Below are 25,888 nucleotides of genomic sequence, written 5' to 3' on the forward strand. Positions count from 1 at the left end.
GTTTTTACTTACTGCTAAATCCTCCACCAGCTTCTCCTCAAAGCTGTGATCATCAGCAGAGATCCAGAACTTATCGTAACCCTGCAGGAAGAGGTTGACAGCGCGATGTCTGGGCAGGAGAGAGAGAGAGGAGAAGGAAAAGAAGGGGATGGAGAAGGAGAAAGAGAGAGAGGGGGGGGGAAGTAAAAGATCAACAGAAAAACATACAAGTAAGATTATCAAAGCTGGGAGGATGGAGAAAATAAAAGGTTTGTGTGAGAGAGTGAGGCACAGAGAGGGAGAGAATTAGAGAGAAAATAAAAAGAAGACATCCAGGGTGTCCCTAAACTCATCATTTTCTCCTGGCCATATGTTAAGACAACAGTCCTCCGGGCAAGCACGGCTCCATTAAACCCTACATCCTACACCTCAGCTTCACAAGTTACAGTCACTCACATTCCTGTAAGCCTTCTCCTGTACGCTTTATGCTAATGTGGCAGCTGTTATACAGTAAACCAGGCATGCCAGGACGATGATTTATGGACTAATCTATTTTCGAATGGCTCCACATCCTCTTGTTGGGTGTGTTGGCGGGCGTGCTGTACCTGGGCAGGTTATAGAGAGGGGCCATCCTCAGACAAGCCACCACTGCTCTCTTCCTCTGCTTGGATAACACCTTGTTCCACACGGCTTTCTTAGTCCTCTCAGGGTGTTCCACCTTGGGGAGCATGCACGGCAAACCCGCAGGGAGAACACACACGCACACACACACACACACACACAGACACACACACACACTCTGAAGGATTCTGTGCAGGCTGAGTTCAGAGAGATTCTAGAATCCTTCAAGGAACAGCAGAGCATCAAGCCATCACCTATCCAAGGCGGTCAACATTCAGTACAGGGTTCAAATTCCCCCCCCCCTCCCCCATACATTAGATGAAAGGATTTGATGAGGCTTGCCTGGTCTAGGTGGTGAAGCACACGGGCGATGTGGATGATCCTGTATGTGGCCCTGTGGGGGTCTGAGGGCCCCCCTGCCTGGCCCGGTGGCTCCTGGACCAGGGCCTCCTGCCAGCAGGCACCTGGGGAGTCCTGCAGAGCACAAACACATGTCACATAGATCTCCCACTCCCCTGGAATAAAGGGGAAATTACCTGACAAGCTGCTAAAAATGTCAGACATTCATATTTTATTAATGATATATTTAATAGTTCCACATCCGAATATTCTTTTTTTTTTTATAGTAGATCTTTCAGGTTCTTGACCAATTCTGTGTTAGGACAAAAAACAGACCATACTGTAGAGAAAATACCTGAGATTTTTGTCACATCCACTTAATGACAACAGCAATTACCTGGGTCTGAATTTGAAGAAGCCCATTAAACACACTCTCTTGAATCTCCTCCTCAGTGTCCTTCTGTGAAAAGCAATCAGCCGTTGTAGTGAGTTATATCTTCAGAAGGGCAAGTGGCAGAGAGAGTCTCATATGACAGAGCCGTGATACCTATCATCTGCCGGGTAACCTTGAGCTCCCTGTGTTTTATTATGGTATGGTTTCTTGGGCGCAATGCTGGTCTTACGGACCACGGTGGTTGTGTGAGCTATACCTGAGAGAATCGGCTCTTCGCTTGAAAGATGAGCCCCTGGTCGCCGTGGGAACACACACTCAGGCCAACAGGAAGTAGCCGTTTCAGTGAAGCGACGATCAGGGAAGTGTGTGTGGAGTAGCGGTCTCCCTTCCTCTTGGTCTTCCTCCTCTCCTGGTGGGACACCTGCCGATGATAGACAACCACACATGTTTCTAGGATCTGGGCTTTCTAGAAACTTCATTTAAGTCAACAACACAATATTTTAAGTCATCTGATCGGACTTTTCTTACTGCACTGGTAGCTAAATGTACTGGTTTGAAGACAATGTTGGCAGTGTACCTTAGACATGTTGCTGTCATTGTTGTTGTTGACCAAGAAGGCCATGTTGTTGATCTCATTCTGGACCACGTAATTTTGTTCCTCCCATTTGAAATTCTGGGTTCACAAACACAAAAACATTTCAGGAACACACGCTCTGTCCAGAAACACACACTCTGTACTTAGTAACAGTAGGTCTCAGTGGCAGTAGGGAGATCATATGGCTGAGCGGTTAGGGAGACGGGCTATTAATCAGAAGGTTGCCAGTTCGATTCCAGGCCGTGCAAAATGCTGTGTGTCCCTGGGCAAGGCACTTCACCCTACTTGCCTCAGGGAAAATGTCCCTGTACTTACTGTAAGTCGCTCTGGATAAGAGCATCTGCTAAATGACTAAATGTAAATGTAATGTAACAGTAGGTCTGGTGTGTGATGGGTGTTGCCCTTACATGAGACTTGGCCCAGAATACGAAGATGTCTGCCACCATGCTGAACAACTTCTCAGCCTCTGGGCTGGGCTCACGTAACCACCTGGCTCTGAAACGACCCGATGAGACAGTGTCCATCAAACTTTCAATCATAAAACTATGCACATATTGTTTTTATATTCTCGAGTCATTGCTGACATTTTTCATTCGGAAATTCGCTGCATGTTGAAACCGGTAAAGAAATAATAACGTTGATTATTATTGTTACAATGGAACTGAATGATATTTCTCCTTCCCTGGGTGGCAGCCCTCACCTATTGCAGTCCACAAAGGGGATGAGGAGAGGGTAGAAGGCGTAGAGATCCCTGACAAGCACGGAAAACCTCTCCTGTACCCTCAGCTCTGCCTCCGAGTCAGACTCGAGGCTGCGGCCCTCCGCCTTGGCGCGCTCCTCCTCCAGCAGCACTGCCTCTGCCCTCGTCTTCAGCTTCTCCATCAGAGGCAGGAAGTGACTCCCCAAGAGCTCCGGACAGGCCTGGCCCACGATTGGTTGAGAGAACACTGAGGCGAGACACAGAACATACACAGGGATGATGAAGATTGATTACGGAGGACAGGAAAGAGAGCATGGGTTATTAAAATAGAGAAGAGAGAGACGAAGAGAGAAAGACAGATGAAGAGAGAGAGGAAGATATCTAAAGTGGAATCAAAACCCCACTTCACTGTGAGTGGCTGTCCTTGCTTGAGGAAGGGAGTTAATAATCCAGCCGAAGGAACTAAACAAGCAGAGCCTGGGATGTGGGGACTGAGCCCTTGTCAGATGGAGACAGTAATCAACAAATGTTTGACATGTGACAGAGTGTTTGTTTCGAATCTCCGTCCACTTAAAAGAAAGAGATAAGAGATGAGAGAGAAAGTGAGAGAAACAAAGCAAAAGAGAGAGAGAGCGAGCTAGAGCGAGAGAAAGAGAGAGGGAGAGAAAGAGAGAGAGAGATAAGAGAGTGAGAGCGAGAGCAAGAGAGCGAGAGAGCGAGCGAGAGAGAGAAAGTAAGAGAGGCAGAAAGGAAACAGAAGTCCTACCCGCCAGGCGTTTCATCCAGTCTCCCTGTCTGGTCCCCAGGTGATTGTGGATGACACGCAGAATATTCCCCAGCAGGGTGCTGGCGTGTTGGGGGGTCAGACAGGTGAAGACGGGGCTCTCGCTGTCAGACTGGCCCTGGGGGCCCCAAGCCCACCAGCGGGCCACGTAGCTGCAGAGCAAGGGCAGGGTGACCTCGGTGACGTGGGCATACTGGGCCAGGCGGGCCCCGGACCCGGCCCCCACCAGCTCCTCCACCTCCCCCAGAGCCTTCTGGAGGGACGGGAGGCGAGGACACACTTCCTCCACCAGGTCAAACACTCCCAGTTCTGACACAGAGTGAGGGAGAGGAGGGATGGGAAGGCTGTCTCGCATGTTTGGTATGTATGTGTGTATGAGTGTGTGTGTGTGTGAGTGTGTGTTACCCTCTCTCTCTGTGGGGCTCATGGTGTTGTAGACAGAGTAAGGGTTGTCCTCGTTGAGATCAGGCTCCAGGAAGCACACAGGGAAAGCCCCAGACAAGGCAGCGATACAAGCCCCTGCGGCTGGTCTCTGTCTGCACAAAGCACAGTCAGGACACACACGCACACGCACACACACACACACACACACAACAAACTGATTCTGACATGCGGTAAAGTGCACACAGCACAGACTCTACCGTACCCGTCAGCGTAAGGGCTTTGGCTGGTCCCAAGAGAGTAGAGGCTGTTGAGGATCTTATAACAGGACACCTGGATCCCATCCACTGGAAGAGAGGAGGGTGGCTCTATCATTCTGCTGCAGTAAGACCCCCTAAATCCCCCCCGTCCCCCCGTCCCCCGTCCCCCCCCGGTTAGAGTCAACATCCTGAGGGCTGGCGACGGCCAGAAGCAGAGAGGAACCTGACGCGGAGCGTGGGGGGAACCACAGCTACCTTCTGATGAACGCCGTGGAAACGGTCTTGATGGATGAGCGGGCAGGATGGAGACAACATGCCTGCGTCTGCTCATACACTGTGAACGTCTGCGAGGCGGGGAGGGGGACGAGGGGGGGGGGGGACGAGGAGGGGGGACGGAGTTCAAAGCAGGAGGAGGACGTGGAGGGTGTTGCTGAATGATTTAGGAGGTGCTGAGTCCAGCTGTTCTCTGTCAGCTCAACAAAGTGTTCGGCATATGGTGGGGAGCGGATGGAGCCATTCAAAATGCGTGAGCGGTGATTCTTTTTTTTGTAAGATGTCTTTGTTCAGAAGACAATTTCAGATCTGATCCAGATCCGAGATTTCGGATCTGATCCATTCATTTTGGATTTAAGACTGGACTAAAAAGCTTTCGTCATATTTATATAAGAAAAATAATACATCGTAAGCAACACTTTAGAGTTGTCTGGGTGCGGAAAACGGAATAAACGCTATCTCAGAATTAACAATATTCAATATTCTCCTAAATATTTACCAGACAGCCTTGTCATTCTGGACGTTGACTTACCCAGTAGGTCTTGTCCATGTTGCTGTGAGGCCAGGTGCTGGAACAAGGCAGTGAGGCAGGGCAGCAGGGTGGAGGTGACGTAGACGAGGAGCTGGGCCACTCCCCTGGGCTGGGCTCTACTCTGAGGTCCCAACGTCATCGACAGGTTCTCCACTGTCACCTCCAGGTCCACCGCCGCCGCCTCGAAGAACGACCGCAGACACGCCCTGAGCGACTCCGGGGCGGTCTTCATCAGGGTTCTAGAATGGAACGGGGTGAGCGGTTGCTAGGCAATCCCTGTCAAATGATGAGCTTGGTCCCCCAGACTATTTTTTTTATTTAAACACAAACATTCCCACACTGGACCCAAAGGGTTCTTGTGTCGATTTATAGATTTGAAATGGTTAAATACACATGACCCTTAACAGAATTCCATTTTGTGAAGACTCGCATTGATATTTATGTACACAAACTTGAGGAGGCTAACAAATAAATCGCTATCGAGTACACTCTCTTCACAACGCTGTTTATTTGCTTGCGCTTCATGTAAACGGGCAAGTTTCCTAATCAGGAGACATCCATCTGGGAGGCCTGACGCCCTGGAGCGAGACACTTCCACACTACATCTACATGATTCGTGTCGTCAAGGAGACAGGCTGGCCCTGATGTGACAGGCAAGTGGGGTAGGGTGGCACCTACCTGGCATCTGGAGATTGTACCAGGAAGTGAGGTCACGTACCTGGCGTCTAGAGACTGTGCTAGGAAGTGAGGTCACGTACCTGGCGTCTAGAGACTGTGCTAGGAAGTGAGGTCACGTACCTGGCGTCTAGAGTCTGTACCAGGAAGTGAGGTCACGTACCTGGTGTCTAGAGACTGTGCTAGGAAGTGAGGTCACGTACCTGATGTCTAGAGACTGTACCAGGAAGTGAGGTCACGTACCTGACGTCTAGAGACTGTGCCAGGAATTGAGATCACGTACCTGATGTCTACAGACTGTACCAGGAAGTGAGGTCACGTACCTGGCGTCTAGAGACTGTACCAGGAAGTGAGGTCACGTACCTGGCGTCTAGAGACTGTGCCAGGAAGTGAGATCACGTACCTGATGTCTAGAGACTGTACCAGGAAGTGAGGTCACGTACCTGGCGTCTAGAGACTGTGCTAGGAAGTGAGGTCACGTACCTGGCGTCTAGAGACTGTGCCAGGAAGTGAGGTCACGTACCTGGCGTCTAGAAACTGTGCCAGGAAGTGAGGTCACGTACCTGGCGTCTAGAGACTGTGCCAGGAAGTGAGGTCACGTACCTGGCGTCTAGAGACTGTGCCAGGAAGTGAGGTCACGTACCTGGCGTCTAGAGACTGTGCCAGGATGTGAAGGCAGCTGACGATAGATGAGGCATCGCTGCCTGGAGGAAACAAACAGAGGAGAGGCCTTATCTCCAGCGGCTGGTGCGCGGGGGTTGTGAGGACTTGGACACGCAGTTCACAGACACGCAGGCTGAGCATACGGACCCAGTAACACATGTAAATGGAGACATCTCTCGTGTCAGTACAACTTGGACGTGCCGGTTCCATACCGTCCTTACCAAACAGAGAGGTCCTGTGTCTGACCAGAGCCCCCAGCTTGCAGAAGAGGCTGAAGAGTGGGATAGAGGAATGTCAACCAGGAAGTGATAGAAAATCAAATAATGAAGGGTTGCCGTTTGAAAAAAACAATGCTACCTGGCGACCATCTCCTTCTCCTTGTTGGAGGCGTGGCTCCCGTTGCCGTGGGAACTGTTCGAGGTAGACAGGAAGTAGCTGAGGTGGCTCTTCAGGTAGTGCTCCACCAAGGGCAGAATGACCTGTAGGTATGGCAACACAGATGCCCAAAACTGTATATTTTACCATGAACCATTTCCCTCTTCCATCATGCCCCTTCCCGTTGTCCATTCTGATCATAAACCGTTACAACAAAGCAAAGCAAGCCGATCTGTACGCTTTCAAAAAGGAGGTTTGAACCACAACAGTCTCTGTGGACATTGTGGAAGGTATCCCTTCTATTGAAATGCTGCTGCCTTTGCCGTGATTGACTTGCCCATCGATCAGAGGGACGCTTCTGGAAGCAGGCTGCATGCCGCCACAATGGGTAGATTAGAGAGACATCAGAACCTTTCATTGTCTGTCTCCCTCCAGCCAGTGGCATGGGAGGCCTAATCAATACTCTGATCCCAGCATCCCTGAATGGTCTAATCAATCCCCCCCAGCCCCCCCCCCCCCCCCCCCCCCCCAACAAGAGGTTTCTGTAAGAGAGGTTACCCATAGCAACCTTCCGGCAAAACTAATTACACCGCTGTGTGGTAGTGAGAAAAAATGACGGTAAACTGAGGACGAAGATAGCTCACAGACGAGTGAAAATTGGTCAACTGCTCGATCTTTCTCTCGGCTAAAGACATATGGTACTGTACTGTAAAAGGTGACTGGTGTTGTTGTTTTTTTTTCAAACCTTGCTGAAGAAATAAATCTCTTGCTGATGTGGGGTCCTGTCTCCTTTGGTCATCTGTCCTCTGGCCTGCATGACCTCTGAAGAAAAGCACAACACCAGTATTACTGTTCAGGAGATGAGCGCTAAGTAAAAGATGTATTCGATCAAAGCTAGAGCCAAGCCTTGGGAATGGGCATTCTGCAGAATGTTTTCGTTCTGAATTAAAACCAGCGCTTTCATTTTATATTTCTATTTTTAAATAACGTTTGATTTCCCAAGAGCCTTGTTCACTTTAATGGCTCAATGTTGATTTTCCTTCAATAAAACAAACCTTTACTCTGCTTGGTTTTGTTAGAATGCTGAACTCTTAAAAAACACAGCACGACACACATTCAGTTACAGGCTTCAGTAAACTACCCCCATATGCTTATTTAATGGTTCCTATCCGGAATCTAAACTTACAGTACTGTTTAGAGCTGAGTTACTGGACAGTTATATTACAGTTAATCCTAAACAGTACAATTGATTATCACAAATAAACTTCATAACACACTTTAAAACTGATGTAGTATCTTGGTAAAGAGGGAAAGTCTTAGAGCAGAGTCATGAGAAAGGCTGGACTCGGTAAAGAGACATTTCAACACTTATTTCCTTCCGTCTCCAGGCATTTTAACACCCTCTCCCTGAGGTGACAGACTCGTGAAAATGCCTCGCGGCCGTTTCCGTGACTCCCATATGGGACGGCTCACATCACAGGTTGATTCATGAGCAGACTGGAGGCCGACATCAAGGTCAGACACCGGGAGCTGTCTGCTGATAATTGTAAAGACCAGGAGAAATGGATGTGTAAATGTGTTTGAGTAGGCATGCGGTGCTTTGGTGGTTAAATAGTGGTTGCAGAATAGCTGCTGTATATTTGGGGTAGAAAGGAGAGGAAAGGCACATTTCATGGGAAAATGACAAGGACGTTTGTTTGGATAAGAATGAGGGTTTCCATCTAGACGGTTTCATGGGAATTACAAGGGTGCACGATAGAACAACACATCAGATATTCTTGACTGTGTTCGCCACCATTTGATGATTCACATCAGTCATCTCCTTAACAGACAGTCCTGTGTACACACAAGGTCACTCTTCAAATGAATAATGACTTTTAAGGTTTTAAAGTGAAAGCCATAAGACCTTTAAGACTCAAGTGAAACAGCTGCTTTAGGAACACCTCCACAGGTGAGACGTCCTATAGCATGTAGGGGGGGGGCCAGGGCTCTGGGTTCAGATGAAGCCGACCCAGGAAGCCCTCATGAGGCGCGGGGTCGTACCAAGCTCCAGCATGTGTTCCTGGGCCTCCTCTGTGTAGAAGAGGATCTGCTGGAGGAAGGTGTAGGCGAAGCGGTTGGCGATGGCTGGAGACTCCATCTCTACGGACTTCCTGTCCCTGAGCAACAACAAAAAAAAACGCCAGGCTGTAATTGCTAAGGGTGTCTGGGGTCCTGGATATGACCTTAAGCAAGGCACTTACACACTCCAACAAATGCCTTAGATAACCATTTTGTGAAGAACACTGGTTCATTAAAAGGTCAATGGTGTGATATCAGTCGTTCTTATTATCCAGACCCTCACCTCCAAACTGTGAAGCCATTAAGCTGCAGAAACTTAAGGATATCCTGAGCTCTCTCCCGGAGTCTGGATTTCTCTTTGCCAGAAAGGGAATCGTAGGAAACCAGCAGGGAATGACTGCCTCCGCCTGAAAGAATACATTCATAATCCTGACATAATTACATAATGACTAATGTAAAAGTAATTATGACATTATACCAGAATCATCATCAGGTTTTACAGGGCCTCACGATGAACAACCCATTAGCCAGCTAGCTTCATTCGAGTTTTTCATGTTCTGCTACCTTTAGCCTCTAGTTCCAGCATCTTCTTCCTAGCCCAGGTGTTGTGGTAGTTCTCAGCCAGCAGTTCAGCCATCGACTAGATGGACAAAAAGTAGCCAGACAATTGACAGATAACCTGACTGTTATTTTTATTTTTTAGATGATGCTGTGGCAGCAGATCTTACAGTATGCGTCATGTGTCAGGAAACAAGCAGACAGACAGACACGCACACACAGACAGCTTACACACTGGTCCCAGGTAAGGGTGATACTGCTCATATCCACGGGCTTGGGGCTGAAGGTGGATGCTCCTTCAAACGACAGCTACGCCATGAAGGAGGAGTAGACAGGAGACGTGAAACCACAGTGAGATGCGCTCTTTCAATCTAAATCCTTCGTCTGAAGGTGAGCAAACGCGTCAAGCCTATTCACCTGTCCAGACTGAGAGATCCGTCGTGCACAGCTGAGCAGGCTGCAAGTATCCCCATCTTTGGTTCTCTCGATGGTCCAGCCAAAAGCCAGCATGCTCCTTACTGTCTCCCTTATGGCCCAGCGGTAGGTCTCCTTATCCTGCACGCGGCAGAGACAGCGACGCAGACAGCCAAAACAGAGAGACAGCAATAGAAACAGTAACGCACAAGTTGCCAACCTTTATTCAATCAATTGGACAGCGTGTATATACATGAGCAAGTGTCCAGTTACAGCGTGTTGGCCCGCGCAACAGTGGCAGCCATTTTACCTTCTCGGCTAATGCTCGGTAAGGCTTCAGAAGAGGGTGGACTTTGGCGTTCTCACAAAGCTGCTCGCCGTACACCCAGCCACTGGCAAACTGATACAGAGCACACGCACGCACACACACACGCATACACACACATACACATACACACACACACACACACACACACACAGAACAAACACACACGCACACACACACAGAACACTCACACACACAGAACACACACACACAGAACACACACACACGCACACAGAACACACACACACGCACAACAGTATTTCACCATCGAGAACATAAAATCTAAATCTTTCGCTCATCTTTTTTCTTTCACATAAGTCACAGAAAGGACAAATGAGATCTTCTGCATCGCAATAGTTGACACAGAGCAGACGTTCATAATTTACGATCCATATTTTTTTTTTTTACCAACTATTCAGATGACTAGATCCTGTGGTTTATAGTACAGTTCTGTGCAACATACATCATTGTGACATTTCAAACCAACGGCCAGCTATGATGGATGATGATTGTCCCATTACCTTGTCCAGTGACCACTTCTCATGAGTGTGTTCTGCATACTTGTTCACTACCAGCTCCAGTCTGTCTGGCACCGGCACACTTGGCAACAACAAAAATATTCACAATTTGTTCCACATTAGCAATAAAGATCTTCCTCAAGTTTATCTTTGTTTGGTTTATAAGTGACATTGAAGGGTGAGAAGCATAAGCTACAAGGGGAATGATGATTATACCTTTCGTTGTGGGAGAATCACTCCCAGTGCAATAAAAGTCTCAAATTTGAGAACCTTAAGACTTATGCACTCGACCAGAAAGATAATAAATTAACAGAGAGTAACAAAACGGTACAAATGCAGAAGCTGCTCTTCAGTGTCAGTTGGATGAGTTACTTGGTGGTGTCTACAGGCTGGGGGTCGAAGTGCTGCTTGGGGGCCATGGCGGCGTGTTTCTCCAGCCAGGAGACACAGGCGTGGTCCATGTGGTCAGGAGGCAGAGCCCCCCCGACGGCCCCTAGGCACTGCAGGGCCAGCCGGAACAGATCTGCATCGTAGCTCTGCACAGAGACAAACACAAAAGGCCGATGATGAGGGTTGTTCTTTAAATCAAAATTTAAGTTCTCAAAGAAAGTTGCAATCTTGAAATTGCAGGTCTCCGAATAGACTAGTATTACAATATCCTACTAAACTTACTCGCTCCAGACCGACAATTATATGGTTACATTACATTTACATTTAGTCATTTAGCAGACACTCTTATCCAGAGTGACTTACAGTAAAGTACAAGGACATTCCCCCTGAGGCAAGTAGGGTGAAGTGCCTTGCCCAAGGACACAAAGTCATTGCACACAACCAGGAATCGAACCAACAACCTTCTGATTAATAGTCCGACTCCCTAACCGCTCAGCCATCTGACCCCCCTGGTTCAAAAACAACATTTGTCTCACTTTCTTGGCCAAAGCCTTGAACACTCCCCAGAACAGCTTCCTGGAAAGATGGAGCTCCTCCCCAGAGGCAGAGACCAGAGATCCAGATCGTCCAATCAGACAATAGTATTTCCAGCTCTGCTCAAAGTGATCGGTCAGCAGCTGGAGACAGGAAGTGGTGAAGGTGACAGAGAAACAACCAATAAAGTGTGTCACTTAAAAATGCAATACAATACTTGAACAATTATGGATGGCCAAAAATACAAACTGTGTAAGTAAAGTATTTATTTAGAAGTACTTTAACCAATGACTAAGATGTTCTGAGTTATAGCCTTAAGTTTATGGAATATTTACTTGGAAAAATAAGTTTTAATATATCAGTGCAATTTGTATAATCTGTATGATTGCATGCGCACGCAGACACACTACTCGTTAGACTTACCTTGAGAGGCATCTTGGTGGTCTCAGACAGCAGGGGCACATCAAACACAAGTCTCTGCAGCAGAGGCTGCATCATGGAAGGTCTGAGCTTGCTGGACAGAACCAGGCAAAACAGAGTGAGCAGTAGGGGTGGGGGAAAAAAATAGATTCATATTTGAATCACCATTCAGTCTTCTAGCGATTCACATCGATTCACAAATGTAAAAAATCAATATATATTTGTTAATTTTTTGTAAGGCAATTGTTTTTTTCTTTATATATATATATATATATATATATATATATATATATATATATATATATATATATATATATATATATACATTTTTAAAATAAAACAATCACAAAAGATTGTGAATTGATTTGTAATTTGTGACCCCAAGAATCGATTTGTATCGAATCGTGAGATACCAAAAGATTCCCACCCCTAGTGAGCAGCGAAGGTTCAAGAATAGAAAAGTGCGAAAAAAATTGTGTCTCTTCCATCAGCCCCACCTGCACACGGCCAGCAGGCAGTCTTCGATAGCGTCCCTCTGGGCCTTGGTCAGGCTGAGGGCCCTGGAGAGGCGGTAGACGGCCTGGAGGAAAGCGTCCATCAGCGGCGCCTGGCTCTCCTCTCCAGAGAACAGAGCCGAGGTCTTGGTGAGCAGAGGGAGCACGGACACACACAGGTACCTGTTCAGGGCCAGGGCCATGTCTGTGGAGCCCAGGTCAGGCTGACCATGGGGAGAAGGGGAGCGGAAGTTAGACTTTGTTTCCCCCACCACTTTATTCTTTGTTTGTTGTTTTCGTTTTCAGCCTTTACCCAGAGGATCAATTAAGACCTCTCGTCTTAACTGTCTCGTTCAATAAAGCGGCCCTCCAAAAAGACTCAAAGTAAACAGCCTCAGCCCAGACCAAGAAGGAAGCCAGACATGATATATTGTACGAGCAAAGTCAGTGGACAGAGAAAAGGTTACAATATCGTGGAAAAAGATGACAGAAAAGAGAGTGGTGGATGTGCAGGTTAGAAGGGCAGGTTGAGAGAGAGGGTGACAGGATTATTGAGGGGTAGTAAAGGGTTAGTCTACAGAACAGGGTTTGAGTCACCATGTGTGGAGATGCCCTTCTGAGCAGCGAATGACAACTTCAATGGGGTTAGGAAGGATCTCCGTTCAAACACAGCCAGGCGTGCAGCAGATCACTTCAGCTGATAAGAAGTGTACATATCTTCTGCTAGGCCACAAGTGGATTACTGCAGGAGAAGTGAGAGGAATCACTACGATGTTAGCAGCAGTGGTTTCACAGTGGATTCCTCTGTTGACGGTAATCCCTCACAGTGTCCAGCGAGGCTGCTGCCTGAAGATCTGGAAGGAAGCCCACACCCAGCAGGTGGAACAGGAAGTTCTGATCTTCTAGGCCGTAAACCCGGTCCAGGAACAGAACCATAGCTGCCTTGTGATCCGGGCAGAACACCGTGGATGGGTCCGGCTCGATCACAGTACCGTCTGTGGTGATTTGGCGAAGAACAATCGTGGGAAAATAAGCCGTTTCTGGTACACAACTGAAATGTACACAGATTCATCGATGCCCTTATGAAAAACCACAAGCTGTACAAAAAATGTTTCTTTATTGTAGTATTAACGGTGGATGTACCCTGGCCAGAAGCAGGAATAAACGAAGCTCTAACCTTTGGCCAGGACAGGAATCTGCAGGGGCAGGCTGATGACCCCCTGCAGGTCCCCCAGGGGGACGAGGGACCTCAGGATGGCTCGGATACGGATGGCCTCCCCCTTCCCTGAACGGATCAGCTGCCCAACAACACAATCAGGACGTCAGTCGCTCGCCCAAACCCACATTCAAAAAGGACGGTCACTTAAACCCAAATACGACGGTAACTTCAACTCACATTTCAACTGGAGGGCGTCTCAAAACCCATTATTTAGACATCGATGGCTGTCAGTTGACTTACATATTTACTTTAAACTAATTTCCCTCTAACACACCGTTCTGAGAATTCCTCTTGGACGATTAAGATTGATTATTTTATAATCAGAGAGCAAGGATATAAAGGTCAGTAATAAGGACTCTGGAAATTGGTTTGGTGTCTCTGTCTATCCCCCGGCACTCCAGTCCCGGCACCCCTGGGATCCTCTGCTGGAGTGTGCCAGGCCGTCGGAATGTTCTAGCCTATCGGACTATTGACGGGATTTAAATGTGACTCATCAGGAGGTTTGTGAAAGAGCGGAGGGGAAGGGGGGGGCGGAGGCATGCTGAGTTGACTTACATGCATCTCAGGGGCACAGCGGCCCAGCAGATCGATGAGGGCAGAGTAGAATGTCATGATGGCGTGTCCCATGTGAATGACGTCATCCTCTTCATCCTGAACCACGTCTCTGTAAGCGAGGGCTTACCTGAATCAGACACTGACTCAGGTACCCCCCCTCCCCCCCCCCCGTCCTCCTTCTCCCCAAGAGGTTTTCTGAGCAACAGACCTTTCTACTGAAGAAAGAGATCTGACTAAAGAACAGCAGCATTCTCCTCTGGGGAACTCACAGTGTCCTGTTGGACTCGTAGGCCAGGGAAGGTCCATCCATGGATGGGTCCTCAGATATCCTTATGGCTTCCTGAATGGCTGCTAGGAGACCGTCACCGTCTTCACCGCGCAGGGCGGGGCCAAAGCACTCGGGTCGACGAATCAGCAGCCTCACCACCACGTAAGCGTTCTCCTCGACGCTCTCACCTGTCAATAGAAGTTGATTAACAAATCTCACTTTTACTGACCGCTCTGCTGTCCATGCATTTAAAATGTATAAAAAATCTGACAGGATATTTATATTCCAGTTTTCCATTCCATCAACTGAACATAGAAAAGCTGGTTTGATTAACTTTTTCTCCCACATACCAGGTTGATTGATTTAATTTTATGACTCTAAAACAACAAATCATAAACACATACAGTAAGTACTAACATACTGTTCATCACAATAATATCAGAGACAATTTACCGTTGCAGAAAACAGCGAATCGCAGCATGTCCAGGTAGCGCTCGCCCTCCACAGGGTTCCAGCCCAGGTCCAGGTACCCCTTAGACACCAGCATGGGACAGCTCTGGAGACCACAGCCTGCGAGGTACTGCACCACCTGCAGAGAGGCGGGAGGGAGGGAGGGAGGGAGGGAGGGAGGGAGGGAGGGAGGGAGGGAGGGAGGGAGGGAGGGAGGGAGGGAGGGAGGGAGGGAGGGAGGGAGGGAGGGAGGGAGGGAGGGAGGGAGGGAGGGAGGGAGGGAGGGAGGGAGGGAGGGAGGGAGGGAGGGAGGGAGGGGAAACAAGGGTAGGCGGAAGGAAGGAAGGGTGAGGAAACAAGGGTAGGAGGACGGAAGGAAGGGTGAGGAAACAAGGGTAGGTGGAAGGAAGGAAGGAGGTAGAGAAAGATCTTGAGACTGACAGAGAAAAAGAGAAGAGAGATATTGAGGGACTTTGTGAGAGAGAAAATGACAGACAAATCTATCTGACCTTTTCCAGGTCTGGTTCCCTCAGCGACAGGGCCAGCTCGTTGTTGTCCATGACAGAGGCAGCCGCCACATCCAGGGGAGTGGCACCGCGCATGGAGGGAGAGGCTGGAGGAAGGGAGGGAGGGTTTAATCTAAGACAACACCAGATATGGGAAGTAACAAAGTACAAACACTTTGTTACTGTAAAAACTATAAACTTTTTGTTGGTATGTGTGGAAAAAAATGTTTTTAAAGGTTGAAAAAAATATTTTACCCAGAAAGTTAGAAAAAATACTAGAAACCTTTTAGTGTCAGGTTGTATGTGAACATTTTTTTTTAAATAACATAAAAAAGGTACGTTATGGAAGAGACAGAGGGAGTTAGCGATGGATGGATGGATGGATGAAGGATGTGTGTACTCAGTGCAAAGGGCGAGCAGATAGTCAGTTATCTCTGTCTATACACACACAACAGGACCTACCTAGTCCAACACTGCTGTTCTCCAGCAGGTAGCTGAGGTGGTCAAACATGGAGCCCTGATTCTGTCTGCTGATACGACAGAAGTAACAGAGAAACCGGCAACAGTTTGCCACCATCTTGGGAAACGTTATCTCCTGAGGAAGGAATGTCATTGGAGGAAAAAAAACAATTTACAATCCCTCGCCGACTGGCTGATTGCAGCAGAGGTGTGTTGCGTGTCATCTCTAACCTTAGACTCTCCTTCCCCCAGGACGTTAACCATCACCTCCATGACAGTCTCGTGCATTCCCAGAGCCCTCATCAGGTTGGGATGCTGGTAGAAAACTTTATTGTTCATTATGTTACTGCACAGGAACAAAGAAAAATACAAAATCAATTCAAAACCAAATCTACACTGCAAAACGATCTAATCTGAGCGTGATAACCTTTTATTTTTTATTTTTTTTGCAAAGCCATGACTAAACAAATGAACATGAAAACGTCGGCCCACCCTAGTCCTCTGATCATCAGCTTCTCCTCCTCCCGGCCCATGCGTACGCTGAGCAGCGAGCGGATCTGGCCCAGCGAGGCCAGCAGGTCCATGGTGTCCTCCACCGACGCCTGGCTGATGCTGTAGGCCCTGCGGAGGGGGCCGCCCATCTGCCCCCCCAGGCCCTGGTACTGGCGATGCAGCAGGGAGAACATGACTCGGACCAGAGAAGGGTTCTCCATCACGCTCTCCTGAGCCCAGCGCACCACGGTGGACAGAACCAGCTGCTGAAGGGTCTCTGAGGAGCACAGCCATGACAGGGGGGGGGTGGGGGGGGGGGGTTACAGAGATACCGGTTGTTGACCTGCAAATGACAGATAATCGACAAAAAAGACAATCTTGTCGTTGGCCTTGATGTTTCTGATGAAGAGAAAGCGTGGCTTCGCTCACTGAGAGTGTGGGCTCCGCCCGCCTCCTCTGGGTCTGGTGTTCTCCTCCGGAGGCCCAGGGCCCTCCCCACCACACCCAGGAGCTGCTCCTTCAAGGAGACCTCTGACGTCTGCTCCACCTCACAATCTGCGTCAATATCAATCCCTGGACGCAGGAAAAACAACAACAACAGCAACAAAATACATTAGACTCATCCCTGTTCTTTCTTCCCTGGCCTTTACAGTACAAAGGGAGTGTCGTTGGCGAACACACCAGCAGGTAGTGACCTTGTTTACATCTTATTTATCAGCAAACGCTTTTATCCAAAGTGACGTATACATGGTTCATGTAGAAGAGTACAGCCGAAGATGTAGGAGAAGGAGTACCACAGTGAGCAATGAGGAGGTGGTGGAAGTCTAGGAGGTGGTCTCTGATCTCCTCTGGGCAGGGGCAGGGTCCCTGCTGCTCCTCTCCAAAGGACAGCAGCATGTTGATCTGGGAGGAGGGGAGGAAGATGAAGACTTCACTAGTAGTAAACATCTATCAACCAAAACATGGTTGGAACTGATTGAACGTAAGTGTGCTGAAGTTACAGAAAACATAAGGTAAAACCGTAAGACAGCCACAGGGATAATGACACTGTTAACTGATTACATATAAACTGTGCTAGAGTTACAGCAAACACGAGGTCACCCAGATGCAAGATTTCATGGGCCCAGTCTGGGCTTGAGTCTCTGACCTGCTCCTGAGGCAGAGAACGAAACTCCTTGGTCCTGCGGGCGGTGAGGCCAGCTGACATGTTCATCGCCTGCATCACCTCGTTGTAGCGGGAGCGCTGGTTCTCCTGCAGGAGACCCACGAAGGAGTCGGAGAAGGCAACCACCGCCTCCACACGGTGACGCATCTGGCAGTCACACAGGAACTGCAGCAGGTGACAGATCTGGACACAACCAGGGAAGGAGTCTCATTATGGACCTCCGAATAGAGAAGCTCTTCAAACGGATGCTTCAAATCACAATCGAACTCTTCAGAACGTTCAGACTTTTTTTAATAAGAGGGAGTGTGACTGTTAATGAATCGCACCTCTAGTTTGACAGCTTCTGGTAGTTTCATCTGGAGAAGTCCTTGTTTCGGAGTACATTCCTTCTGTTCTACCTCCCCCTCTCCCTCTCTCAAACTTCCCCCTTCACGTTCATATTCCTCTTCTTCCTCCTCCTCCTCCTCCTCCTCTTCCTCGTGGGTGTCAGCCTGTCTGGAAAACACCTCGGGCTCGATCAGCCTGAGGGCTCGTCCCAGGTCTTCGTCTCCAAACACCCCCATCACCAGCAGCGTGTAGAACAACCTGATCAGAGGAACCAACAGCAGCTCAACACTGCCCCCTTCTGGATCCCTAACACCCAGCCCCACAGCGCGCACCGCCTCGCTCAACATCTGCACGGTCAGCTCTCTCAGAACCTCCAGAGGGATCTCGGGGCTGCCCCTGTGGGCTGCCTCACCTCCCCCGGTCCAAGCCCCATCTCCTCCACATCCATCCGCCCTCACAAAGCAGGGGGAGGAGAAGTACGGCCGGGGTTGAAGGGAGGTGCTGAGGTCCATGCTGGGGATGATCTCCGGGGTCTTGGCCCCCCCAGGTCCCCCAGGGCGGTGGAACAGCTTGATGGCCCTGGTCTGGTCCGTCATGGGTACAATGTACTCCTGGTTCATCATGAGGCGGGCGGTGGCGTGGGCACTGAGGTGGATCTGTTGACAACTTATCGTTACAAACGTGACAAAGACAGGGGTGAAAGTTGACAACTAATCGTTACAAACAGGATACAAAGACAGGAGTGAAAGGAGAGCGTTACACAGGAGGAGTCAGAACGAGAGGCACCTGGATGAGTAGCTGGTAGAAACCAGAGCGGAGAGGGCCAGGAAGGCCAGGGCTCTGGATGGCATACAGGAGCTGTGATTGGTCCACGTGGCTACAGAGGGCGTGGCCCACGCGGGTGTTGCCAAGGGCACAGAGGGCGGAGTAGAGGAGGAGTGTATGGTGGTGGAAGGTCAGGAGATCATCTAACTCAGAGAGCTCTAAGATGTCTACATATCTACCGGGGGACAAGAGAGGATACAGTGTTAAAACATTTAGAGTTTGGATAACCATTTTCCTTTAGTTCAAACATAACACATAAGGTACCACACAAGAAAGAAAAACAGGAAAAGAGAAAACAAAACTGCACTCGAAAGGAGATTTGTGTGTCGGGCAGCTTTGAATGTGACGACAACCCATTCTTTAGCCCTCCTCCTAAACCCCTCATGGTTATGGAGATGACCTCTGACCTGTTCTCCTCGGGTATGTGTAGGATGAGGGTGGTCTGGGGGTCGCAGCACTGCACCATCCAGCCGTGGCGGTCGTCTGGCCGGGCGGTCTGCACCACAAGGGCGTGGTCAGGTACTCGGGTCCACAGGACGGGCACCAGCTGCTGCACCCCGAGCCTGGGGGGGCACTGGGGCGTGGCGTTCTTCCTCTGGCTACAAAACACCCCCGCAGACAAGGGCAGCACGTTCTACAGCGCAAAATATGATCATTCATGTAAAACACACCAGACAATTGTGCAGAAAGGTTGCCTGTAGAGTGTATTATAGTTCACTGAGTCTGATAAATAATGTGCTTTAACCTTAATTGTGTACAAAAAACCTTTGATTGTTTGTTTATGATCAATCCGGGTGGGAAGTGCACCTTGACGCGTCCTAGCTCAAACTGGAACATGTTGGCGCTAGTGGGCTTGATGAACACAGCTGGGAAGAGTCTGGTGCTGGACTCCACCTGCCATACTCAGCAAGAAACACATTAATGAGACCCATAATTAGTATTTTCTCGAAAAAAAAGGCTGAAAGGATTTGTCAACTTATTTAAAAAGGAAAAAAAAAACTGTTGGGAAGTGGCTTTTGTGACTGTACTGTCACCACCTTCAGCAAAAACCGTGGCTCTAAGGTTTGGTAAAGAAGCCACTAGACTAGACCACGTGAAAGTATTCTTTTTTAAATCTTGTGATGCCTAATTATATTTGAGTCTTACACAGTCACAGACGGCGATATTTCAACCACTGAGGTTTCAGTTGCAAGTTTTACTGTCAGGTGCACAGAACAACACAAGGTCAGACTGGGCACTGAAATTCTTGGGGCAAGACAACGCAAGCAACCTAGCATAACATATAAGTACTAAGAACATAGATTACATCTATGATAAGCTCAAATAAAATAGAATAAGATAAAAAATAAAATAACAATAAACATCATAATATACAAAAGTACAAAAAAGTATGCAATATACAAGAATACACATTCTACACGGTATAATGTGACAGAGTCAGTTCACCTGGTAGAAGGTGGTCAGATCCATGCCACTGGAGGTGAAGGTGAGGAGACCAGAAGCTGTGTCGATCAGACAGCCTATCTCCAGCCCTGTGCTTCTCCGGCTCTGACCCAAGCCAGTCCCCTCGCCAGCACACACCATGTAACAGCTACACCGCTTCACACTGGCACACAGGAACAGCCCAGCACCACACCAGGAACAAAACCACAAAAACATCCAATTAGACAGGCAACATTGAGGTCATCATTTAAAATAGGAACTTATAAGACTATGGTCATTAAGAAGATTAGGTTATACAATTTTTATATTGAAAAGCTCCTTGCGAAATAACCCATATTTGAGCTGAGGGAACTGATTAATAACACAAGATGTTCTTGTATCTCTGTTCAGCCCACCTCTCTTGGACCTTGCCGCTCTCGTCGCCCAGGGTGACGGTGACCGTGCGAGCCTTGTCAGGGTGAAAGGTCGGGCCGTGCTGGTGGAAGCCGGAGGTCACCCAGCCCACCCACACATGAGAGGGGTCCTGGCCTGGAAGGACCCTCACTGAGAAATAGTACTGGTGACAAGGAGAGATTCGTAACAGGAACTGGCAAACGCCTTACGTAACGTAGTTCTAGAATTAGTTATCTAAAACTAAAACAGTTTTATAATATAGCTCAGCTGTAGTAGTTGCAGGGGTCTCCCCAAGCTAGGTATTACTAGATTACTGAAAGGACTTCCTGCGAGCTGGCTAGTTGTAATACTACGGTCTTTGCATTGCTGGTTAGCCCCATGGAACTATTTTGATAAACAGTGAAACATTTAACAAGGTATTAATGGATTATTTCAGTAATACTTTTGTATCACACTACATTCGGTTTAAGCCCCCCCCCCCCCCACTTCCGGTTTATATCTCTGGCATCTCTGCACATCCATACTCAACGTGAATTTGTCCATATTTTACGGAAGAATGAGACAGCGAGTACCATTGAGCTCTGGATGAGGTGCTGGAAGTTGTCCTTGTCAACGTGAACCTCTTCTAACAGCCGTGCAGATGAGCTGTTGTTCACCAGGCCTGGTTTGGTTTTCTTCAACATGAACCTGAAGTAACATGGACATAAGAGCTTCAAATGACACACGCCAACTCCTGTCATGTCTTCAAAAACTGCAAAAACTATCGAGTGACTTGAGATCTGAGATTTTGCTTGAAATGTTCAAGTCAAATGTACTTGTTTTAAGCGAAAGCAAGCTTGTGGTAAATATTTTTGCACTTAACTAGGGCATTTGATAGGGCATTTGATAGGGCATTTTTGACATGTACAAACACCTTTGGTGTTGATGTATCCTAAAAGAGGCACTATGTTGTCATGCTGCCTCCACACCTACCGCTGTTTGAGTTTGGAGGTCTTGTCGTGGCTGTGGTCCTTGTGGTAGTTCAGCTCGTCTCTGGAGCCGACGTACCCACGAGCCGACTTCATCAGCATCTCAAAGTCAGAGTCCACCTCAAGATTCAAGATCTCTATATTGTTACATACTTTTGGTAATTAAATTCCTATTTTGTCCCCATCAGGACAGCAGGGTAAAGGGTATAACACCAAAAGAAATACAAGACAAAACAATAAAATGGTACACCATACTCAATAAGAAATGTGCAGTATTCACCTCAAACTCCTCCAGCTCCTTCCTGCCTGTGAGGGCGCTGGCACTGGCGGGCACAGCGCCACCTGGTGGTCTGGAGAGCGTTGAGGCACACTCGATGGGCATGCTGAGGCGGAAGAAGCCCGTGTTGGCCCCCCCGCTCTGCGGGGAGAAGGACCTCTGAGTGACCCTCAGACACGGGGGGCTCTCCAAGCTCCCGCTGAGGCGTGTCACCTTGGATCAGAAGAAGAATGACTCTTTTTTTTTATTTAGTTCATTTAAAATCCTGACATTTACCGGCGCAAATCCCGAACCATCTTCTGACAGGAGGATGTGCTGATTGGTATTTGCACCCGTAACTCACCAGTATGTTCTGTGCTGGACAAACGGGCACGAACTGAGGCTGTCTCCGGCTCATCCAGAGAGAGGGCTCTCTGGCCATGATGACAGCGAAAGGTTCGTAGCTCTCCTGCAGACCACACACAGTGAAGTACCTCAGGGTGTTGACATCACGACCCAGGTTCAACCTGCCCACCTGGTTGACCCCCAAACTGCACACAGGGAGGAGACCTGGAGAGAACAAGAGGAGTAAATAAGAAAAATCCCATCACGTCAAAAAACCCGAGCATGCTTTCATAATTAAACAGATCACTGCATTCCAAAGTAACCGCGGGAACGGCAGGTTTGAGCGGCGTTCTGCGTAGAGGTAGTTGTGACGGACCGTCTCTGATATCGAAGTCTCTGGCTGCCACTTCGGATCCTCGATCGTTAAAAAGCAGCTCTCCGTTGAGGGTGACCATCATGGTGCGTTCGGCCATGTCCACCATGCAGCCAATCACGTCACCACCTCGCCATGGGCGTCCCAGCGGCTCAGCTCCCTGGTGACACCACTGGGCCTGTGTGTGTGTGTGTGTGTGTGTGTGTGTGTGTGTGTGTGTGTGGATGAAAAAGATATAGCATAGAAATGGACCAGAAATGAGAGTAAATAATAAAACCATTTATGCTCTGTATGGGATGAAATGGGATTGTAAATCCACAGTTTGATGCATATTTTAGAACATTAGATTTTGTAGGAGTACGAAATGATGAAAAGATGGCATACCTAAATAACTGTAGGCCATAAATATAGAAGAAAAATACGTTCAACTGTCAACTCACTTTGGAGCCTTCGAACACAAACGCTTGCTCGTCCGAGCCAGGTTCTGCGTCTGGAGAGCAGCCGGGCCGGGCCCAGCCAACCCTCATGGTCCCCGCGGTCACCACCTCAAACTCAAAGTACCACTTTCCACGGGTCACAGCATACGACTTGTCGGCCCGGAACACACGGAATCTCTCAGACGGCACCCGGTTTGAGTCCGGCATCACAGCTGTGGAACAACACACGTGGGGATCAAACTTGCTACTAAAAGGGTTCGTCTTCTGACCTAGATGTGAAATAGATGTGACTGTGACTGAGCTTCAGTCAGTTTCGTCTGGAGAAGGCCCTCTTGTCTTTGCTCGACTGTGACCTAGACCTCCCTCGGCTACCTCGGTCCTGGTCCAAGGGCTCCAGACTGTAGCCGTAGCCCAGCAGAGTGCACACAGTCTCCCTCACGCTGTCCCTGCCCTCCCTTCTGCTCCTCTCCTCAAGGAGGGCGTAGGGCACCAGGTGAGGACTACGCCTAGCCTTGACATCCTAAAAGGCACCACACACAGGGACTTCAGCAACATCACAAATGCCCTTCGTGTACTGACGGTTCAGCAAAAGCAAGCTCAAAACAAATATTTTTTGCCTCAATTTGATTGGACGTTTTTGCAGTGAGGACAAAGCATTTGTCTCAGCCCTTACCTCGGCAGCATGTGGTACTGACCTGCACTCCGTAGGTCCACCCATGTCGGATACGGTCCCGGGCCCAGACGTCGTGCTCGTTCTCAGCCAGCAGGTCGACCACGCCCTCCTGGGCGGGGGTCAGGGTCACTTGGCTCACGTCCACAGGGGCCGGCCTGTACCCACTGGGCTGCTCGTACCTGGAAAGGGATCCCAAACCTCGTACTAAAACACGTACTATCCTACAGCAGAGGACATGTTCTGAACAGGCTGTGTTTGATTGATTGAGGGTTTTTAAATTTGACTATGTTTGAAGATTTACACACTTGGTGGGGAGCCTCATGTACTTCACTCCCACATCTGCATGGTCATCTGCCAGACCGATATGGAAGCCAAATGCCAGAAGAGTCCTTTTAAAGAAACACAGAGAAACAAAACACAAAACTTTTTTAGTTTCGTTTATTTTGTTTATTTTTACACGGACAGTGCACATTAATCAATGTTTTAGTAAAAGTGCCGGTTTTAGCCAGCCGGCTCATTTTCAACCGCAGTTCCTGGGCAGGTTACGACTGGTTGCATCCCAAAACTTTCTAAATATTTCATATCAGCCTTGAGAAAAAAAACTGCCTGCTACTTCGCTCATGCTACTGACCAATCACAGATCTCCGTAGACAGGAAGTGAGTGTACCTTAGTGTGTCCTGGGACATCTGGAGTTTGTGGTTTCTTTCCTGTTCCGGAAGCTTGGAAAACTCGACCAGACAGGGATCTTGCCTCTTACTGTCATCTCGCACCTAGGAATAGGAAACACGGATATGATCATACATGCACATACACTTCAGGCTCAACACAAACATCTCATAGACTAGAACTCACCGGTCCGTAGGTCCAGCCCAGGTTCACCCTGTCCACGACCCAGAGCTCCTGGAGGTTCTCAGCCAGCCTCTCGCAGATGTGCTCCAGCTGGGAGGGCAACACCGTCTGGGGACAAATCAGGCACCTCTGCCTGTGACGCTCAGGGGAATTGTTGAATGTAATATATGATCTATAAAAACATTTCAAGCTACCTGGCTGATGTCGACTGGAGCTGGGTTGAAGGTGGCTGGAGAGAGAGGAACGTTTGGTCCTTGGAGGTTTTTGATTCCGTCCTGGTGGTCTGAGGTGAAACTCTGACAAGGCTCCAGCCTCAGTTTGACCTTAGGGAGGAGAGCCTCCGAACAGGGGGCAAAACCGGGGGGGGGCAGGAAGCGGAACTCTCCATGACGACCGCCCAGAAGAAAACGCACTCTGTGTTCCGACCGAGAAAAGACCAGAAGAAAAAAAAAATGTGCATGCTGTCTTACGAAGGAAAGTTACATTTACATGTATTTATTTAGCAGACGCTTTTATCCAAAGCGACTTCCAAGAGAGAGAGAATTACAACCGGAAAAAAAAACGAACGCAACAACTTTCCACAAGCTCCTCACTTGATCCCTGCCGAGAAGCTGACCACAGGAAACAGCAGCCCGTCCATGTTGAAGTTCTCCAGCATGCCCTGGACGGGTTGGCCATTGACACGGAAGGAGATGCAGGGTGTGCAGAGGTCCACACAGCAGCTGACCACATCTTCTGCCCTCAACAGATGGTGGTAAGGAGAGCTCACTTTCCGACCGACACCACCTGAATGACAATAGATGATAGAAAAAAACTAAAGTTTGATTCCTGATATTATTGTCCCTGTAGAAACCTAAAGTTTAATTCCTGATATTATTATCCCTGTAAATAAAGTAACCTTGAGCTAGAGTTGTAAAATATATTATAAGTACTTTGAGTTCCCCAGGATAACCCCTCTGACCTGACCACAGGTGCAGACCGTCGAAGCCGTAGGAGCAGTGGTCGTCTCCCACCCCATTTCCCCCCCAGCCGTGACCCTGAGCTGGGCAGGGGAGGTAGCCATCCACGCAGGCCCAGCCCACGCGCAGGTGAGTGGACTCTGGGGACAGGAAAGGCTCCACATGGTCCACCACCAGCTCGTAGTACCAGCGCCGGTACTGGGCAGAGTCCTCCCTCATGGCCAGAAAGATGTTGGGACGTATGCTGGGGAGAGAAGAAGAGAAGACTTGATGGCTGAGCGGTGAGGGAATCGGGTTAGTAATCAGAAGGTTGCCGGATTGATTCTCCACCGTGCCAGATGACGTTGTGTCCTTGGGTAAGGCACTTCACCCTTCTTGCCTCGGGGGAATGTCCCTGTACTTACTGTAAGTCGCTCTGGATAAGAGCGTCTGCTAAATGACTAAATGTATAGAAGGGGACAGGAATGGAGGAGGAGTGAGAAGTGAAGAGAGGACAGGAGAACTTTTCGGGATATTTCTTCTCCTATCCTGATCAAATGAATGTGCTATATTGTGACAGTGTGAGTATACCTGGTGACCTGGTTGATGAGGTGAGTCTGGAGAAGCAAGTCTCTCTCGGACAACAGGTTATCACAGATCA

At 48.7% G+C, this 25,888-nt stretch overlaps 1 protein-coding gene across 1 annotated transcript in view; it reads right to left on the reverse strand.

Moving 5' to 3' along the window:
• The window catches only part of ryr2b (ryanodine receptor 2b (cardiac)), a 44,412-nt gene that overhangs the window by 12,989 nt on the left and 5,535 nt on the right, over positions 1–25,888 (reverse strand). Inside the window, exons 17-76 of the mRNA XM_084709465.1 lie at positions 25,819–25,888; positions 25,251–25,492; positions 24,883–25,075; positions 24,484–24,703; positions 24,293–24,397; positions 24,107–24,210; positions 23,745–23,828; positions 23,462–23,618; positions 23,139–23,286; positions 22,770–22,978; positions 22,333–22,507; positions 21,976–22,181; positions 21,636–21,845; positions 21,360–21,475; positions 20,960–21,074; positions 20,390–20,550; positions 19,998–20,157; positions 19,359–19,445; positions 18,959–19,185; positions 18,513–18,726; positions 17,726–18,382; positions 17,382–17,582; positions 17,029–17,137; positions 16,664–16,807; positions 16,235–16,511; positions 15,974–16,088; positions 15,746–15,878; positions 15,287–15,390; positions 14,781–14,916; positions 14,329–14,515; positions 14,060–14,168; positions 13,463–13,583; positions 13,111–13,280; positions 12,289–12,509; positions 11,795–11,885; positions 11,374–11,514; positions 10,820–10,983; positions 10,451–10,529; positions 9,915–10,004; positions 9,608–9,745; positions 9,422–9,499; positions 9,197–9,272; positions 8,916–9,039; positions 8,615–8,730; positions 7,317–7,393; positions 6,554–6,675; positions 6,418–6,467; positions 6,177–6,237; positions 4,859–5,097; positions 4,059–4,140; positions 3,818–3,948; positions 3,395–3,721; positions 2,629–2,875; positions 2,336–2,423; positions 1,911–2,006; positions 1,590–1,742; positions 1,337–1,399; positions 943–1,074; positions 585–697; positions 13–109 (exon numbers count right to left, since the gene is read on the reverse strand). The exon at positions 25,819–25,888 is cut by the window's right edge and continues 64 nt beyond it. Coding sequence (XP_084565591.1) covers positions 13–109; positions 585–697; positions 943–1,074; positions 1,337–1,399; positions 1,590–1,742; positions 1,911–2,006; positions 2,336–2,423; positions 2,629–2,875; positions 3,395–3,721; positions 3,818–3,948; positions 4,059–4,140; positions 4,859–5,097; positions 6,177–6,237; positions 6,418–6,467; positions 6,554–6,675; positions 7,317–7,393; positions 8,615–8,730; positions 8,916–9,039; positions 9,197–9,272; positions 9,422–9,499; positions 9,608–9,745; positions 9,915–10,004; positions 10,451–10,529; positions 10,820–10,983; positions 11,374–11,514; positions 11,795–11,885; positions 12,289–12,509; positions 13,111–13,280; positions 13,463–13,583; positions 14,060–14,168; positions 14,329–14,515; positions 14,781–14,916; positions 15,287–15,390; positions 15,746–15,878; positions 15,974–16,088; positions 16,235–16,511; positions 16,664–16,807; positions 17,029–17,137; positions 17,382–17,582; positions 17,726–18,382; positions 18,513–18,726; positions 18,959–19,185; positions 19,359–19,445; positions 19,998–20,157; positions 20,390–20,550; positions 20,960–21,074; positions 21,360–21,475; positions 21,636–21,845; positions 21,976–22,181; positions 22,333–22,507; positions 22,770–22,978; positions 23,139–23,286; positions 23,462–23,618; positions 23,745–23,828; positions 24,107–24,210; positions 24,293–24,397; positions 24,484–24,703; positions 24,883–25,075; positions 25,251–25,492; positions 25,819–25,888 — 9,062 coding nt within the window. The remainder of the gene's footprint in view (positions 1–12; positions 110–584; positions 698–942; positions 1,075–1,336; positions 1,400–1,589; positions 1,743–1,910; positions 2,007–2,335; positions 2,424–2,628; positions 2,876–3,394; positions 3,722–3,817; positions 3,949–4,058; positions 4,141–4,858; positions 5,098–6,176; positions 6,238–6,417; positions 6,468–6,553; positions 6,676–7,316; positions 7,394–8,614; positions 8,731–8,915; positions 9,040–9,196; positions 9,273–9,421; positions 9,500–9,607; positions 9,746–9,914; positions 10,005–10,450; positions 10,530–10,819; positions 10,984–11,373; positions 11,515–11,794; positions 11,886–12,288; positions 12,510–13,110; positions 13,281–13,462; positions 13,584–14,059; positions 14,169–14,328; positions 14,516–14,780; positions 14,917–15,286; positions 15,391–15,745; positions 15,879–15,973; positions 16,089–16,234; positions 16,512–16,663; positions 16,808–17,028; positions 17,138–17,381; positions 17,583–17,725; positions 18,383–18,512; positions 18,727–18,958; positions 19,186–19,358; positions 19,446–19,997; positions 20,158–20,389; positions 20,551–20,959; positions 21,075–21,359; positions 21,476–21,635; positions 21,846–21,975; positions 22,182–22,332; positions 22,508–22,769; positions 22,979–23,138; positions 23,287–23,461; positions 23,619–23,744; positions 23,829–24,106; positions 24,211–24,292; positions 24,398–24,483; positions 24,704–24,882; positions 25,076–25,250; positions 25,493–25,818) is intronic.

This window comes from Hypomesus nipponensis, chromosome 11 (genome assembly GCF_054491055.1).
Source record: "Hypomesus nipponensis isolate SF chromosome 11, ASM5449105v1, whole genome shotgun sequence".
NCBI lineage: Eukaryota > Metazoa > Chordata > Actinopteri > Osmeriformes > Osmeridae > Hypomesus > Hypomesus nipponensis.